This window comes from Cornus florida, unplaced genomic scaffold (assembly GCF_030987335.1).
Source record: "Cornus florida cultivar Cherokee Brave unplaced genomic scaffold, ASM3098733v1 CherokeeBrave_3.0.0_Hap2_Chr03, whole genome shotgun sequence".
In the NCBI taxonomy this organism is placed as follows: Eukaryota; Viridiplantae; Streptophyta; class Magnoliopsida; order Cornales; family Cornaceae; genus Cornus; species Cornus florida.
The window spans coordinates 35,414,028-35,430,358 of record NW_026775573.1 but is presented as its reverse complement, the minus strand read 5'-3'; the positions used below and the strand labels follow the sequence as shown (position 1 = coordinate 35,430,358).

At 37.8% G+C, this 16,331-nt stretch overlaps 1 protein-coding gene across 2 annotated transcripts; it reads right to left on the bottom strand.

The window, feature by feature from the left end:
* Positions 1 to 13,794: 13,794 nt before the first annotated feature.
* On the bottom strand, positions 13,795 to 15,860 carry LOC132300260 (uncharacterized). Of its 2 annotated transcripts, none has more exons than XR_009480363.1 (2): positions 15,215 to 15,860; positions 13,795 to 14,290 (listed from the first exon to the last, which is right to left on the bottom strand). XR_009480363.1 is itself a non-coding variant. In XM_059797272.1 (2 exons), the coding sequence occupies exons 1-2, from the start codon at positions 15,781 to 15,783 to the stop codon at positions 14,151 to 14,153; spliced, it is 312 nt and encodes a 103-aa protein (XP_059653255.1). In that variant the 5' UTR covers positions 15,784 to 15,835; the 3' UTR covers positions 13,795 to 14,150. The 2 variants fall into 2 exon arrangements, 1 of the variants encoding a protein (XP_059653255.1); XM_059797272.1 differs by having other exon boundaries at positions 15,612 to 15,835.
* Positions 15,861 to 16,331: the final 471 nt, after the last annotated feature.

Here is a 16,331-nt window from a genome sequence, read left to right as displayed (position 1 = left end):
GTTCAAAGCTTACCCATTTACCTAAAAAAAAAAAAGTTTATTTAAAAAATAAATTATAATATTATCAAGAAAAATGTGCTTTAAAACTTATAAATTCATCATCAACTAGAAAATAAGAGAACCACCTAGTATTTGAAACCCCTAAGAAGGAGAGTTTTTTAATTTTGCCTTTTTTAAATTAAAAAAAATAATAAGTAATGATTCATTAAGGCTATGTTTGGTAGAGTGAAAAAGAAAAGAAAAGATAACATTAATTATGAGGGAAACGAAAGGAAAGGAAATGAGAGGAAATGATAATTTTAACCTCCCATCATATTTGGTTGATTAATAAAGGAAAAGAAAGGAAATGGTAATAATCATGTTTGGAGAAAGAAATGAAAAGAAAGGAAACTATTTTAATGGTTTTACTATTATACCTTTTTATATTTTAAAAGACAAATTTATAGGTTATGTAGATTTTTAGCTTGACACCCACTGGCAGCTAAACATGCTTATAATTGATTAATTATTTCAAATTTTCAAGTTTAAACCAATTAGTGATAGCATCACAAACTATTTATTTTTCATAGCATTTATTAAATTTTTCTCATATGGGCACAAATGGTATAAATGTAGAGTATGATGGTCATCTTTTAAATATAATAGCACTTAGTAGGCCAGTGATTGTCTTAGTTTGGACTGCAGTAGTAATGCAATTTTCCTACTCATTATCATCATTTCATTACGATATGATTGCTCTAAAAAAGCTTGTTCTAAATGCGTCATTTTATGCTTATACATTTCCATGTCCAAAAGCCAGTGCCATTGTGCATTTTGTGCATTTGATGTTCAAAAGACCTGAAGACAAGAGGGCAACACATATATATGAATGAAGCATATCAAAGGCCCTTTAAATGGCCATTGGCCGTCCTTTTATGGTAACTATGAGCCTACAACTAGCTGGCTGGGAAATTATAGAGTAAAATAGAGTTTCTACTATAAGCCAAATGGCGGATTGTAGTCATTTTAACCAAGAGTAAAGAACATTATCTTCCCCCAAGTTTATTCACTATAGAATTTCTGAAGCTGAAACTCAATTCAATACAACTCATAAATCATTTCTTCCATCAGAAGACTTAGGGCTCGTCAAATTGAATGACTATGATCCATCTCAAGGGCATGATGGATGTCCATCAGAAGAAAAAAGGCAACTACAGCTCAGCCTCAAGTCATTGTACCATTTACTGGAGTTTGACTAAGAATAACCAATTCAATTTGTATGTAGATCCTGAAAGAGATATGTTAAGGGTATATTTGGTATTCGAAAGATCACATTAGCATCTCCTTCCCTTTCCTTCTATTTCCTTCCATTTTTGGGAGGATAACAAAAGTAACTATTTAAGCCTCACTTAATCACTTTATCATTCCTTTCCTTTCATTCCAGCCATTTATACCAAAAACAATTTATTAATCACCCTCCATTAACTTTCTTTTCTTTTTTTCCCATTTACATTGTACCAAACTCGGCCTGAAGGTGCTCAAGAGGGGAACGCTCCCAAAGAACAACACAAAAGACCAAAAAGGGCCATTTATGATCTAAAGCTGTCTATAAAATCTCCTGATTATTTACAATTTTGCCCATTCACCCAAAAGAATATAGAACTCAAAATAATATATTTGAGAGACCAAATAGGGATTTTCTCCCCGTTGAGGGCCTCCCATTTCTAACTCACCACAGACCCCACCAAAAACAAAACAGGATGGCCCAAAGCCTATGTTACATGGACTATTCAAAAATATGTGAAGTATCCGTATGGGATGTGTCCCACAATACTTAAACATCAGTATCGGATTTGTCCCACACTTTTGGTTGAACATGCACCCAAAAAACACATCTAAAGATTCAATTTTATTATATTATTATTCTGAAAGTGTGAGATATGGCTCAGTGCCGAAAAATGTGTAGGTAGAGGATGACCGTCTGTGTTGCAAGTAGGGCTGTAAATGAGCCGTGCCGAGTAGTGGTGTCTTTGAGCTAAACTTGGTCAGACAGATTGGGTGCTCGAGCCCTCAAAATTATGTGAATGGAAAAAATGGCTGATCATCGATGGCCATCAGGGTGATAGTGCTGCCTATGGTAAGACAAGAATAGAAGTGAAGATAGAAGATTCCATAGGGTTTACAAAAAATAGATAGATGAATGTGTATATATGTATGATGGGCTTGGGTCATCATGGGCTGCACTTAATTGGGTTTTGTTTGGTGAAAGAGACCAAATTATTTAAGTTAAGTTAGGGTTATATAAGTGCAAGAGATCAAAAGGGAAGTTATATGTGGGCTAAATATATATTTGGGCAGGGCTCATATAATTGTAAGAAATTAAAAGTTTTGGGATGTTTTGGACATGGGCTGACTATATATTTTTATAATATATTTAAGGGATAAGTGCAAAATACTGTTCGCTATGTATAAAATGTGCAAAAAACACCCCTACTATTTAATATGTGTATATAAATCCCTATCAAATTGCCCCCTATTGTATATATTGACGTCAGAGTTTTTTGAAAACCCAAAATTACCCTTTAAAGTGACAAAAATGCCATTGCAAATTTCTATGTATTTTTCTACACACAAGGCCCTGTTTGGTTGCCATCTCTGAACAATCGCTCTCTCTCTACATAACCATTTATTTCCAGAGAAAATTAAGGACTCAAAAAATACTAAATTCAACTGTTTGTTTCCTAAGAAAACTGAGGACCGAAAATTCTTAATAATAAATCAAATAAATTCTTTCTATTAAACCAATTAATTTTTCGTTCCTCAGGCCAAACTCTTACTTCTAATTGTACAAGCATTTTCGTACTAGTGTTAGATTTCCTTAATTTTGGATCGAAATTCAAGGTGGGTTTGTTGTTCAAAGTCATTTTTCTCTCCCTATTTATGTTTTCGCACCAAATAAATGCTGATCATTACGAAAGTACAAGCACTTCTAATGCCAGAAAGCTTGCAAGTAATAACAATTTATTCAGACGCAAATGGGTATATGATAATTCAATGAGATACGTACCATCCAATGAGGTAACAGAATCCCAAGAAGAAGGTGATCGAGGAGGTTGCATCGGTGGCGATAAAGGACCATAGAGGTGTACCCTAGCAACATAGGGAGCAAGAATTGGAGATTAGAGGAGAAGCCAAAAGAGGGATAGGAGAGTAAAGCACCAGTGACGGCTGAGTAGAGGTGTTATTATTAGCTTAGGGGAAATTTTGTAATTTCTTATGTTTGTTACTTTTTTTCTTTTTCTTTTAATTATAAAGGGTACTTTAGTCATTTTATTATTCAATTATCCCCTAATTAAATATTTTTCCTTGATGCGCTCCCCGATGTGTCGCCACAAAAGGATGTGTTTAAAACCTTTGAGAGTGTGTGCTATGAAATGTGCTAAATGTACATCAAGGACTAATTTTTATAAACCACTTAACACGTATACAATGAAGTATAGTGAGAAAGGGATCGTCCATATGGATTAAGGGTACTTGGAATTAAACTTGGTTTAGTAGGTTAAGAAATCAAAAGAGTGTTTGGTTTGGTTTGTTTAAACTACAATTGAACTTAAAAACATGCAAATTAAAACAAGCTAAATTAAGTAGTGTTTAGAAAATAAGAGAGAAGTCTTAGGGCATAGGAATCACCACTAAGCTTATTATTTAAACTACTAGCCTTCAACAATTTGGGAAAAAATCAATGTTACAAACACAATGTGGCTACAAGCACACATTTATCTAGAGAATCATACATGTAACAATAAGCATGGATTATCAAAATCAAGCAAGGATTGTCAACCTAATCTAGGAATTGAAATGCAATTAAACTACAAATAAGCTAAGATAATGAAATTAAAATAATGAAACTAAAGGTGTAGTACAATCCATCAAGTCTAAGCCTAATCCATCAAATTAATCAACAAGTGTATCCAATAATAACCATGCAAAACCATCACTAAATTCTCAATTTAATCACACATAGACATGTAATCAATCTAGAGGAACTAGTGTAGAGACATAATTCTCAATTAACCACACATAGACATGTAATCAATCTAGAGAATTAATGGGAAGAATTCAACCATAGAAATCATAAGCAAAGACAAGATTTATATATTCACAAGGTTAAAACATTCATTATAACAAAGAATTCCCCAAAGAGTTAAAGAACTAAGGTTTAAAGTACAAGCCTAGTGGTCATCCAAGCCCTAAGATGGTGTTTAGCCACTCATGGATGTGGTCATGAAACCTTCAAGGGTATCCTCCAAGCATGGCTCCATCTTCTTCTTCTTGGTCTTCTTGGTAGAAACCCTAGAGATCCAACGTTCTTCTTTTTTTCTTCCCAAAACCCTAATTCTAGGGAGAGAAAACTATGTATCTAAAAGTGATTCTTTGCTAAAATTATCTAACCCTTTATAAAATGGTTCATTTTGCCTTTTATACAAGACCTTTTTAGGTCAAAACAAATTAGACCCCCTAATGGTGCAATCCCGTAGCCAAAAAGTGGGAGAAGATCGAGCGAAGCCAAGAATAAAATAACTCACTGCCAGCAGGTGTGATCGATCGCAAACTGGCGTGGCTTGTTGATAAACCTTATTCTTGATGACATGGCAATAACATTGCTGCTAACTAGGATTGCGATCGATCCTGATTAGTGCTAACGATGAAATGGCATTGATCATAAGGTTGGGCCAAAATGCTGACTGGGCATTGCAAACGATGATGTGGCATTGTGATCGATCGCACCTGAAATGCGATTGATTGTGAATTTTTCCTTGGCATTTTTTTTGACTTTTTCCAGATTTTCTCGATGCATTTGCTTGACTCCAGATTGGCCTTAATAGACTGTTTTTAGATTGTTTGAACCTTATTAACCTGAAATCGACAAAAACACAAATTAGGACTAAAACAAAAAAGTAAGATAGATGAATGGAATAAAATACCCTAGCTTAGGGATGAAATGTGCAACATTTAAGCACTTATCACACCCCCAAACTTAGATATTGCTAGTCCCTAGCAATGAACTATGAAGTAAAAAGGAAATGAACAACTATACAACTACGAACTAGAAAACAATAAAAGGATAACACCATTTTTGTAGAGATCATGGTTGCATTTAGCATATGCAACAAGCCTTTTAAACCCCAAGGTTACCCCTAGTGGGCAAGTGAAGTCTCGTGAGGGTTTCCAGAAATGATACCAACAAACATCAAGCTCTTTCTCACTTGAGAAGCACCACCATCCCAAACAAGTATTGAATGAAAACTATCTCAAGTATGTCATTTTTCAACCTTCTCTAAGCAATTTCCAAACTTCTAACAACAAGTAAGCAAATATAGTCCTCCACACATCAAGCAAGATGATCATGCAAATAAAAATAAATAAAAAACAACTTTAGCATCTTTTTGAGTGAACCGGCATCAAATATGTTGTTATCTTAGCAAATCAATGAAATGGGCACAACCGGCCTCAAACTAGCATAAAAATCTAGTACCATTCATTAAGACAAATAATGAACCTTTTTATTCAATTTATTTTCAACTAGGTGTTCTTATTCTTTTCACTCTATTTTTTTTTTTTTTCAACGGGATCAAAGATAAGAGTATGGTGCAATGTAGAGATCTCTTAAGCTCTCTAGAAGATTTATTTAACGAGCGTTTGGTCAATAGCTCCCAAACTGGATGACTTTAGGGCATTAGGTGTAGAGACACCCATAAGGACTTACATGTTCAAATCAACTAGGTTACAAATCAAAACAATTCTCATCTAATCATTTCCTTACTCTTCAACTTTAGCGAAAAACACACACTTTTTCTCAACTATTTTTTTTAGAACCTATTGTTTGGCCCTCTACCTTTTTATACAAAAATCTATGCTTAATGAGGCACGATTCCCAGTTACTCAGTGAAAAGGGTTTGTTATTCATCTTATGAAGAATGAAAGCTTTCAAAGTCTACTAGCTCAATTAGGATATAACCAAAGCAATGATCAACTAAGCATGTACCCCATAAATGAATGTTAATGTGCACCTGTACAAGTGTAATACTCAAGAGTCAAACCTCAAAGCATTTGTGATGTTTGCATTTTTCGACATTTTTCTTTTTTTCTAAAATTTTTGTCGTTGCAAGGGCGTTTTTGTCTTTTCATGTTTTGCGTATCGGACACTGTGGGGTATGCCAGTTGTGTTCGAGAGTTGGTTGGGACACTTCATAGAGTTCAAGACTTCTTGAAATGCAAGGGTTATCAAAGATTAAAGTGTTAGTTGATCCATCGAAGATTGAAGCAGTGTTGAATTGGGAGCAACCCAAGAATGTTTTTGAGATTTGGAGTTTTCTTGGTCTAGCGGGCTATTACCGTAGATTTGCGAAGGAGTTTTCCCGTTTGGCAGCACTTATGACCCGCTTAACCCAGAAAGGGATCAAGTTCGTATAGAATGAAGCATGCGAGTCTTCCTTTCAAGAATTGAAGACAAGGTTTACTACAGCTCCAGTGTTGGTGATACCCAAGCGTGGTTTAGGATATGTGATCAATTGTGATACTTCACGTGACAGTTTAGGATGTGTGCTGATGCAGGATGGTAGAGTAGTGGCTTATGGGTCTTGACAATTGAAGACTCATGAGTACAACTACCCTACTCATGATCTGGAATTGGCGGCAGTTGTGTTTGCCTTGAAGTATTGGAGACACTATCTGTATGGTGAGAGATTCGAGGTGTTCTCAGATCACAAAAGTCTTATGTACCTTTTCTCCCAAAAGGACTTGAACAACAGACAGAGGCGATGGGTTGAATTCTTGGAGGATTATAACTTTGACTTGCAGTATCATCCGAGTAAGGCAAATGTGGTAGTTGATGCCTTAAGCCGAAAATCTTGCGGAACTTTGGCCTGTTTGGTTATTCAAAAATGGAAGATGCTTGAAGATCTGGTAGGGATGGGATTGTGTTGCTTTAATGATAATGATTATAGTGAGTTAGCATTCTTATTCATTCTTGTGGCTCAACCTACTCTTATCGGACGAGTGATTGAGTCACAAAGACAGGATCTGGATTTGGATGTCATTCATGCTTTGATCTTGAGTGGTGAGACAGTGAAAGATTGGATTTTACATGCAGATGGGGGTCTACGGTACAAGGACTTATTCGTCATTCCCACAGTTTGTCGTGAGGATGTTCTATGGGAGTTTCACACTTCTCGCTGTGCAATTCATCCAGGTGGTACCAAAATGTATCACAATTTGAGATGTCAGTATTGGTGGAATGGAATGAAGAAGAATGTTGCACAGTTAGTGGCTAGATGCCTTACCTGTCAGCAAGTGAAGGTCGAGCATCAGAGATCGGCTGGTTTGTTGTAACCATTGCCTGTAGTGCAGTGAAAATGGGAGTAAATCGCTATAGATTTTGTGACGGGTCTTCCTATATTGTGAAAGGGGAATGAAGCCGTATGGGTCATAATTGATAGACTAACCAAGACAGCTCACTTCTTGCCTATTAAGGCAACAGATGATGCAAAGGCACTTGGTGTACTATATATGAATGAGATTGTAAAGTTACATGGAGTTCCAGTAACCATTGTTTTGGATAGGGATGCCAAGTTCACTTCGAAGTTCTAGGATGGACTTCAAGCAACGTTTGGTTTAGCGTTGCACCTTAGTACGGCATTCCATCGATAGACGGATGGCCAGTCGGAGTGTACCATCCAGATATTAGAGGATATGCTGCGGGCATGTGTGCTTAATTTGGGAGGATCACCTTCCACTTATTAAGTTTGCCTACAACAACAATTATCGGGTGAGCATTGAGATGACTCTATTTGAGGCGTTGTATGGCAGACCTTATAGGTCTCCTGTTTGTTGGACTGAGGTGGGCGAGACAGTCGCCTTAGGACCTAACATAGTACTCGAGACTACAGAGAAGATCAAGCTGATTAGATAAAGTTTGCTCACAGCTTAGAGTCGACAGAAGAGCTATGCGGATAGGCGGAGACGACCATTATCTTTTAAGGTAAAAGACCACGTTTTTCTATGGGTTTTTCCATAAAAGGGGTTAATGAGATTCGGAAAGAGTGGCAAGTTGTCGTTGCGATTCATTGAACCGTTTGAGATTTTGGACCACGTAGGAGAGGTTTCCTACAGACTTGCCTTGCCACCACAGATGGACAGGGTTCATAACGTGTTTCATGTGTCGATGTTACAGAAGTATGAACCGGATCCATCTCACGTTTTGGATTGGGTTAAAGTGGACATTGATGAGGATGTCTCTTATGAAGAGAGATCCTTGACATACGGCAGAAAATGTTAAGTGGCAAGATAATACCGTTAGTGAAAGTTCTTTGGAGATACCAAGGAGTCGAGGAGGCTACTTTGGAGCTTGAACAAGAGGTTCGTTCCAAGTATCCAGCGTTGTTTTCTTCCCCAGGTATGGCTCGATTTTGGGGACGAAATCCTTTTAAGTTGGGGAGATTATGATGTTTGCATTTTTCGGCATTTTTCTTTTTTTTTTTAATTTTTTTTTTTTTTTTTTTTTTTTTTTTTTTTTTTTTTGTCGTTACAAGGGTGTTTTCTTCTTTTCGCACTTTGCATATCGGACACTGTGGGGTGTGCCGATTGTGTCCGAGAGTTGGTTGGGGTACTTCATGGAGTTTAGGACTCCTTGAAATGCAAGGGTTGTCATTTTTGCATTTTTTTGTTTTTCGGGCCAGACGGTTCCTTGTGGGACCCGCTACCGGAATTGTTGCATCTGGGGATTTTAATTGGTTCCATTTGTATCATATTTATTTTATTTAATGTGTTTCAAGTGATTGTGAATTAAATATGTATATATATATGTGTGTGTGTGTGTGTGTGGTGTGAAATGAAAATAAAAGGAAAAAGAAAAATAAAAATAAAAGAAAAGTGGTGGGACCCACCTTAGCCATTTAAGAGCATTAGAGACCACTTAGGTCTCATTTCTCTCTCACTCCCATAAGTCTCTCTCTCTCCCATTCTAAACTTTTCTTTTTTCTTTCTTTTGGTTTCAAGATTCAATTCTTGATTTCTCCCACAATACTTGGTATTTTTGGAAGCCGTTTGCGGTAAATTAAGGATCACGGCAAGATCTATGAATTGATCGGAGCAATTCCTTATTTGGTGCACTCTAGGGAATTCGAGATCTAGGGCACAAATTGGGGGTTTTTGCTTAATTTGAGGTAGGGGTCTCTAATTCATATTTTCTTGTGCCTTTGTGAGTCAATTTCTTGTTAATTGTTGCTTACATGCTTAATTGGTGTTAATTTTCCCATAAAATGATTTAATTATGGTGTACAAAGTTCATGATCATAGGTGCAAGATGATTTCTATGAAAAGCATGCCTAAGTGTTGATTTTCTATGCCTATTATGTTGTTAACTTGCTAGAAATGATGTATGAAAGCATGTGTGATTTTTCCTAGAATTTCTTGTAAAGCATGCTTAATTGTGTCGTCACCAAAAGGCCGGTGTGTTAAAGTAATCTAAAGAGAATTAGGGGAAACACCCTAGCGTAGTTGACCTATTTGGGCCCCAAATGACGCCGCGGGGGTACTAAGGGTCAGGGACAGTAGCCAATCCTTCTCTCATGTCATTGCGGAGTCACCAACGGACGGATTATATTAACAGTTTGAAAGTGATGGATTTAGATTTTGAACATGGGGAGCGACATACATGGCATCGCATATCATGGCACGGCATTGTTTATTTTGAATTTGGAATTGATGTTGTATTCTTTCCCAGTATAGTATGATCCCTATTCTCCAATCCTGTTCATTGTGTGGATTCATGGGGCTACAAGAGGTATGTCTTAGATACCACCTACTGAGTTTTACGTTCACCCCATTATTTAACATTTTTCAGGGCTCGAAAAAGAAGTAGTTGACGGAGATCCTTCCAAGGCTAAGGAAGACTAGGAACCCATTTTGGAATCTTTTGTTTATCCGCCATTCTTTTGTAAAGTCTCAAATCTTGTAAAGTGTATTCGTTTTGTAAACCATAGTTATGTGTTGTAACTACAACTCTTAAAGGCATTTTGGATGCAAATTGAGACTATGTAATTATTTTAGAGTGAATGGTAAATGAAGTGTTTTTTGACCAATTTTATGAATGTCTTTCTAATTGCATCATGATTCATACTGTTGCCGTGAATTCGGACTTCCTTGCATATCAAGTTTTCCTTATAGATTGGCTTGCAAGGAGCTTTGCAGTATTTAGGATAGCCTATAGCAGCATCCCAGGGCCTGTCGGCCGACTGATCCTCACCATCAGCCGACCAAAACCCCAAGTTCAGCTGACCGAACCCCTCTATCAGCTGACTGAAACTCCTACAATAGCAAGTCCTGAGAGCATGCAAGTTTCTGGATTGTTTCAGCCGGCCGACCATGGAGCCTAGCCGACCGATCCTGCCTTATTAGTCGGCCGACCATGGGCTACCAGCCGGCTGACCCCTCCCTTTTGACCTACATCTTAATCTTGGTTATACTAGCGCTCATAAACTATGTTCTTGAAGTATTTTGGACCCTGGACTGACTTGTGAGGCATGCCTTGATGTAGGTTAAGATTGTGTTGTCCTTAGTTGACCTCGGGTCAGAATAAGGACCCGGCTAACGGTTCAGACCCAAGGGTTCGGGTCGTTACAGCATTCTCACAAACAAGATGATGTAGACCCCAAAAACAAGCATGATATCAGACTTTTGAAAAATTTGCTCCTAGATGGCATCCAAAGGCATACAAAAAGTACTTAGCTCTCAAGTCTTGAAAATTTTCAATTCAAAGGAACATAGCCTCAAAAGATCAAAATCATCGCTAAACTCTCACATCATATCACATGCATAGAAAATTAAGTGCATCATGCTAAAAAAAACCCAAACTTAATCTGTGTATTGTCCTTAATGTGCAAAAAAATGACAGAAAGTGGAAAGATTATACCAGATGGGCGTAGCATACAGAACCCGGCAATGGAAAGCTTAGCATTGGAAGGAGTACCCCCAAACTTAGATTCCAAAAACCTATCTGAAAAGGTCACACTAGCAATAGTCAACGCATATGCATAAAGTGATAAAATGAAAGAGAGAAAATAGAGGACTGTGACTAAATAGGCATAACGATTATGCATATTCGGGTGAAAGGTGTGGAGCTGTGGAGGGAGGAAGATGTGCATAATAGGATCGTTTCTTTCTATTAGAAACTTTACATAGAGCCCTTAGCTTGGAGACCCAAACTCGATGGTCTCCCTTTTGAGGCCATTTCTTAGTTGGATATAAATGGGCTTGAGATTCCTTTTACTAAAAAAGTAGTTCTAAAGGCCTTATCAAGTTGTAATAGGGACAAAGCTCCGGGGCTTGACGGGTTTACTATGCATTTTCTGATGGAAAGTTAGGTGGTTGTGATAAATGAAGTGATGGGCACCTTTCAGGAGTTTCATTCTACTGGCATCTTTGAAAAGTCGCTAAATGCATCATTCATTGCCTTTATCCCTAAGAAGGGAGACGCTTCTGACATTAAGGATTTTCAATCAATTAACTTAGTGGGTTGTATTTACAAACTCATAGCTAAGGTCTTTGCTCTTAGGTTGAGGGAAGTTATGGATGGGATTATCTCAGATTCCCAGAATGCTTTTATTGGAGGACGGCAAATTCTTGATTCAGTTCTTATTGCAGGCGAATGTGTGGATACTAAATTACGAAATGGTGTTTATGAAGTTTTATGCAAACTTAATATTGAGAAAGCATATGATCATGTGAACTAGAATTTCCTACTATACTTATTGCAAAGAATGAGGTTTAGAAGTAGATGGAGGAAATGGATTGAGACATGTCTTTCGTCTGTCCAGTTTTCAATTCTTATGAATGGTTCTCCGGCTGTTTTTTTTGGTGCACTAGGGGTACAAGACAAGGTGATCCTTTATCATTTTTCCTCTTTCTAATTATTATGGAAGGCTTAAGTAGACTTATGCGCAGGGCAGGGGATCTTGGTCTCATCAAGGGATTCACGGTGGCAAGAGATATAAACCATCAGGTGGAGATCTCTCATTTAATATTTGTAGATAACACCTTGGTTTTCTGTGATGCAGATGTGTCTCAACTCAGATATTTGAAGTGCATCCTGATTTGTTTTCAGGTGGTTTTCGGGCTAAAGGTAAACGTGGCTAAGAGTGTGCTTGTTTCAGTTGGGAATTTCAGAATATCTCTTCTTTAGATGTAGTACTTGGGTGTAGGGTGAGTTCATTTCCTATTCCTTATTTGGGTTTGCCCCGAAGGGTCTCTTCCAGGATAGTGGGGAGCTGGTATTCTGTGATTAATAGGTATGCAAAGAGGTTGGCAGGATGGAAGAAGTAATACTTGTTTAAGGGGGTTAAAGTAACTCTTATCTAGAGCACTTTATTGAGCCTCCCCACATATTTTCTATCTATGTTCCAAATTCCATGCTCCGTTGCTAATAGGATTGAAAAAATTCAAAAGGATTTTCTTTGTGGCAGAAGGGAAGAAAAGTTCAAGCATCACCTTGTCAGATAGAAGCAAGTCTGCAAGCCCATGAAGTTGGGTGGTTTTAGTATTAGACGATTGATTCCTTTTAATCAAGCTCTCCTGGGAAAATGATTGTGGAGATATGGGAAGGAAAGACATTGTCTTTGGCGAAGGTTAGTCTCATGTCGGTATGGGGAAAACGTTGGCAGTTGGACTACCCATCCAGTTTCTCTTGTGGGAGGAGTAGAGACGTGGAAATTTATTCGAAAGGGATGCGATGTCTTTTCCCCACATGTCAGATTCAAAGTTTGTGATGGTAGTTGCGTCCGTTTTTTAAAAGATCTTTGGTGTGGGGATCAGCCATTATTTCGTACATTTCCCAGATTATACAATATTGCAGTTGATAAACATACCTATGTAGCTAATTGTTATTGGCTTGATAGTAGTGGGATTGCGTGGGGCATGCATTTTCGGCATTCATTTTAGGATTGGGAGTTGAACGAGGTAAGTGTTTTTCTGAACCAATTGTATCGGCAGAAAAGAATTGGCAGGGGTTATAACAATTTGATATGGATTCCCTCTCCTCACACTCACTTTGAAGTAAGATCTTTGTTCTTATGTTTGTCTAATTTTGTCAGCCTTGACTTCCCATGGAAGACCATCTGGCGCTCTATGGCTCCAACTAGGATGACATTCTTTGTATGGGCCGCTATTTAGGGTAAGATATTGACGATTGATAATTTGAGGAAGAGGGGAACTTATTTTGTTAATTGGGGTTATCTTTGTAAGCAAGATGGGGAGTCAGTTGATCATCTCCTAATGCATTGCCCCATGGCGCACTACTATTGGAATCTTATTCTTAGGTTGTTTGACATGTGTTAGGTGTGATGCCATATTCTTATAAGGACTCGATTCATGCTTGGAGAAGATGTCATGTGAGTCGGGGTGTACGCGATTATTGGAGAACTATCCCACATTGTGTCTGGTGGTACATTTAGAAGGAGAGAAATAGTAGAATGTTCGAAGGGAAGAAATCGTCTACGGCGATATTGAAACTTTTTATTATTCGTTCTCTTTTTAGTTATGTGAAGAGAAAGTTCATGTTACTCTTGATGACTTAATTACTTTTTTGGATTCTTTGGGGTCTTAGCTCCCGGTTCTACCAATGTCTTAGGAACACATTTCCCTCGAACACCTTTTTTAATTCATTATTACTTATCAAAAAAAGAAAAAAAAGAAAAAAGAAAAAAAAAGAAGATCATGCATATAACAATATCAAAAATAACCTAAAGTATCCCAGACAAATATCCAAAAATCAATATCATATGTATTAATAAGTACATCCCCAAAATAATAACAGAGTATGTCAAATAATGTCTAAGGAGCACATAAGAACAGAGTAAATGAGAGAGAGATAGAGAATGCGAAATCATGGAGTCCCGACCGGTGGTGGCTGAATCATCTTTGTAAGTTGCTGAAGCATATCTGTAACTTCCTCACGAAATCTAGTCAGTGTAAGCTGCACCTCTGTACGGAACTGAGTAATGTCCCTCCTCATATCTGTCACACCCCTCTCTAGGTCGTTAGCCCTCCGTCCCATCCAAGCGCTGAATGTAGTAAAGTCTGACTGGAGCTGAGTCAACTCGCTCATAAAGCTGGAGTCAGAATTGGCGTACTGGGAGAGCGAGTCTGACTGAGACAGTGGATCCCGAGGAGGATGTGAAGATGAGCCCGGCTGAAACTGAGAAGTGATGGGTTGCTCCTGATGGTGCTGTGTAGAGAAGGATGTGTTTGCCGACTCCTGCAAAGAATAACAATATAGATATCAGTGCACAGTTCCAGAAAATGGAAAGAGAATAAAAAATAACACAAAGCATGCTTGAATCAAATAGAAACAGAGAATATACAAAGATGAGCATGCTTGTGCAATAATTTAACAAGAAAGCTTCAAGAATAGCATTCAAGCCATTTTCTGAAAATTTAGAACTAACACATGCTTCAATTTGCAAGAAAGGATCATGTCACATTAACAATTTTGAGCATTCAAGAGGGTGCAATTGAAGTAAAGAGAAAATCACAAAAGTCAATTTGAAAATATTTGTCAGAATGTAGCCAATATGAAAAGCCTAGGATGTGATGTGCACAAGGCATGCAACGTGAGTTCACAAACCTAAAATTTAAGAGATTTTGCAAATTTCAATCATGTAGACCCTTGGATGATATCTATCATTTCCTAAGCAAGAACGTCTACAATGTTCAACATGAAGTCCAATGGAGCAAAAAGATGAGATGGAGGAAACAAGTTCATGGTAAAGTCTATTTAGAACTCCAGAAAGCATATACATCATGAAATAGAGAAATAAGTGCAGGACATGGTTAACTACACTTCAATCCTAAGCAAGTGATGATACATAAGTTTCTAAATGAATCCTAGACATGAAATGCAAACATTTGAAGCATTTGGATAATTGATACACAATTTAATATGCCAACTCCATTCACAACAACAATCCCATTCTCCTTTTGGCAACAAAACTACGACATTTTGATCACTCAAGGCTCGTGACCTTTTAAGCATTATAGAGAACAAAAATGATTGCTTATGGCTCGCGACCTCTGTACACTTCAAAGATATAAAAAATGTTGTCACTTATGGCATGTGACCCCCTTCTTTGCAAAATTGAAGTATACAAATGGTACAGAATGAGAAGAGTGAGAATCTTACCCCTTTGCATAAAAAACAATGGCCGGTTAAGGCAAAGATGCCAATTTTGGTCTCAAGCCCTTACAAGCTTCCACAAATGAAATATAAAGATATATGACAAGTAAGATGGCATTTCAAGTTCAAATTTCCTAAACTTAACAACAAAGGATAATTTGGTTAAGTTTAAACACATTAAAGTCCAAAACAACATTCCCCCAAACTTATTTCAAAATGGCTTTTTACAAGTTCAAATCAACCTACAAGTGTTCACCAAGTCCAAGCAATGCCAATGATATCCTAGAAATGTACTTTTGAAATTTTAGCTCTCTCAAGTTTCCCTAAAACAAGTTGAAGTTCCATAAATCATGATATTGCAACAAAAGAGTATTCAAGAAAGTAGCATGCTTTCCAAACTAACTGTGGGCTCTATTGGCAGAAGGGACGAACGCAAGTTGATTAAGGACGAACATTGACTGCGTATGATGGCGAGTGAGGTAAAATGAAGAGATAGGGGAAGGGTGGGAAAGGAAACTCAACCAATCGAGTTGCAGAGGGCAGCCAAAATGCAAGAAAGGGGAAGAAATGGGCATCACATGCAGAGGGTGCGTAGAAAGGGAGGTACAAAAAGTTGTATAGTGGCGAAGGATCCCGATCCCATCAATTATAATGGGTGGATGACAGCTAGGGGATTACGTGTCAGTGCAAAAGAGGATAAGGAGTTGAGGGAGAGGGAGCACATTTAAAATTTAGGTGGGATGGGCTGTAATGGGGCATCAAATGTTATGGGCCAAGTCTTGTAGGACAATCCAATTAGTATCATGTGTGAAGAAAGATTGAACCAGTAGTTCATGACTCATTTAATAGGTTTGGGCCTTTATAACTGGGCCCATATGTTGAAACAGAGAGTGGTCTTCGAGACTTAAAGTAAGCGCACATGAAACCGCAGCAGCAGGTAATGAAGAATGACCCCAAAAGAATTATCAATAAGAGGGGAGGCTTCAAGTGTAAGGAGCAATGGGCCGGGACTAATATAACTCTTCCAAAGTAAAAGAAACATGGGGAGTTCCAGCGGGTTGGGCCTGACAGTAGAAGAAAAGCTCAGCCCAATCCTGTTGAGAAGGTGAAGGATCAATACAAG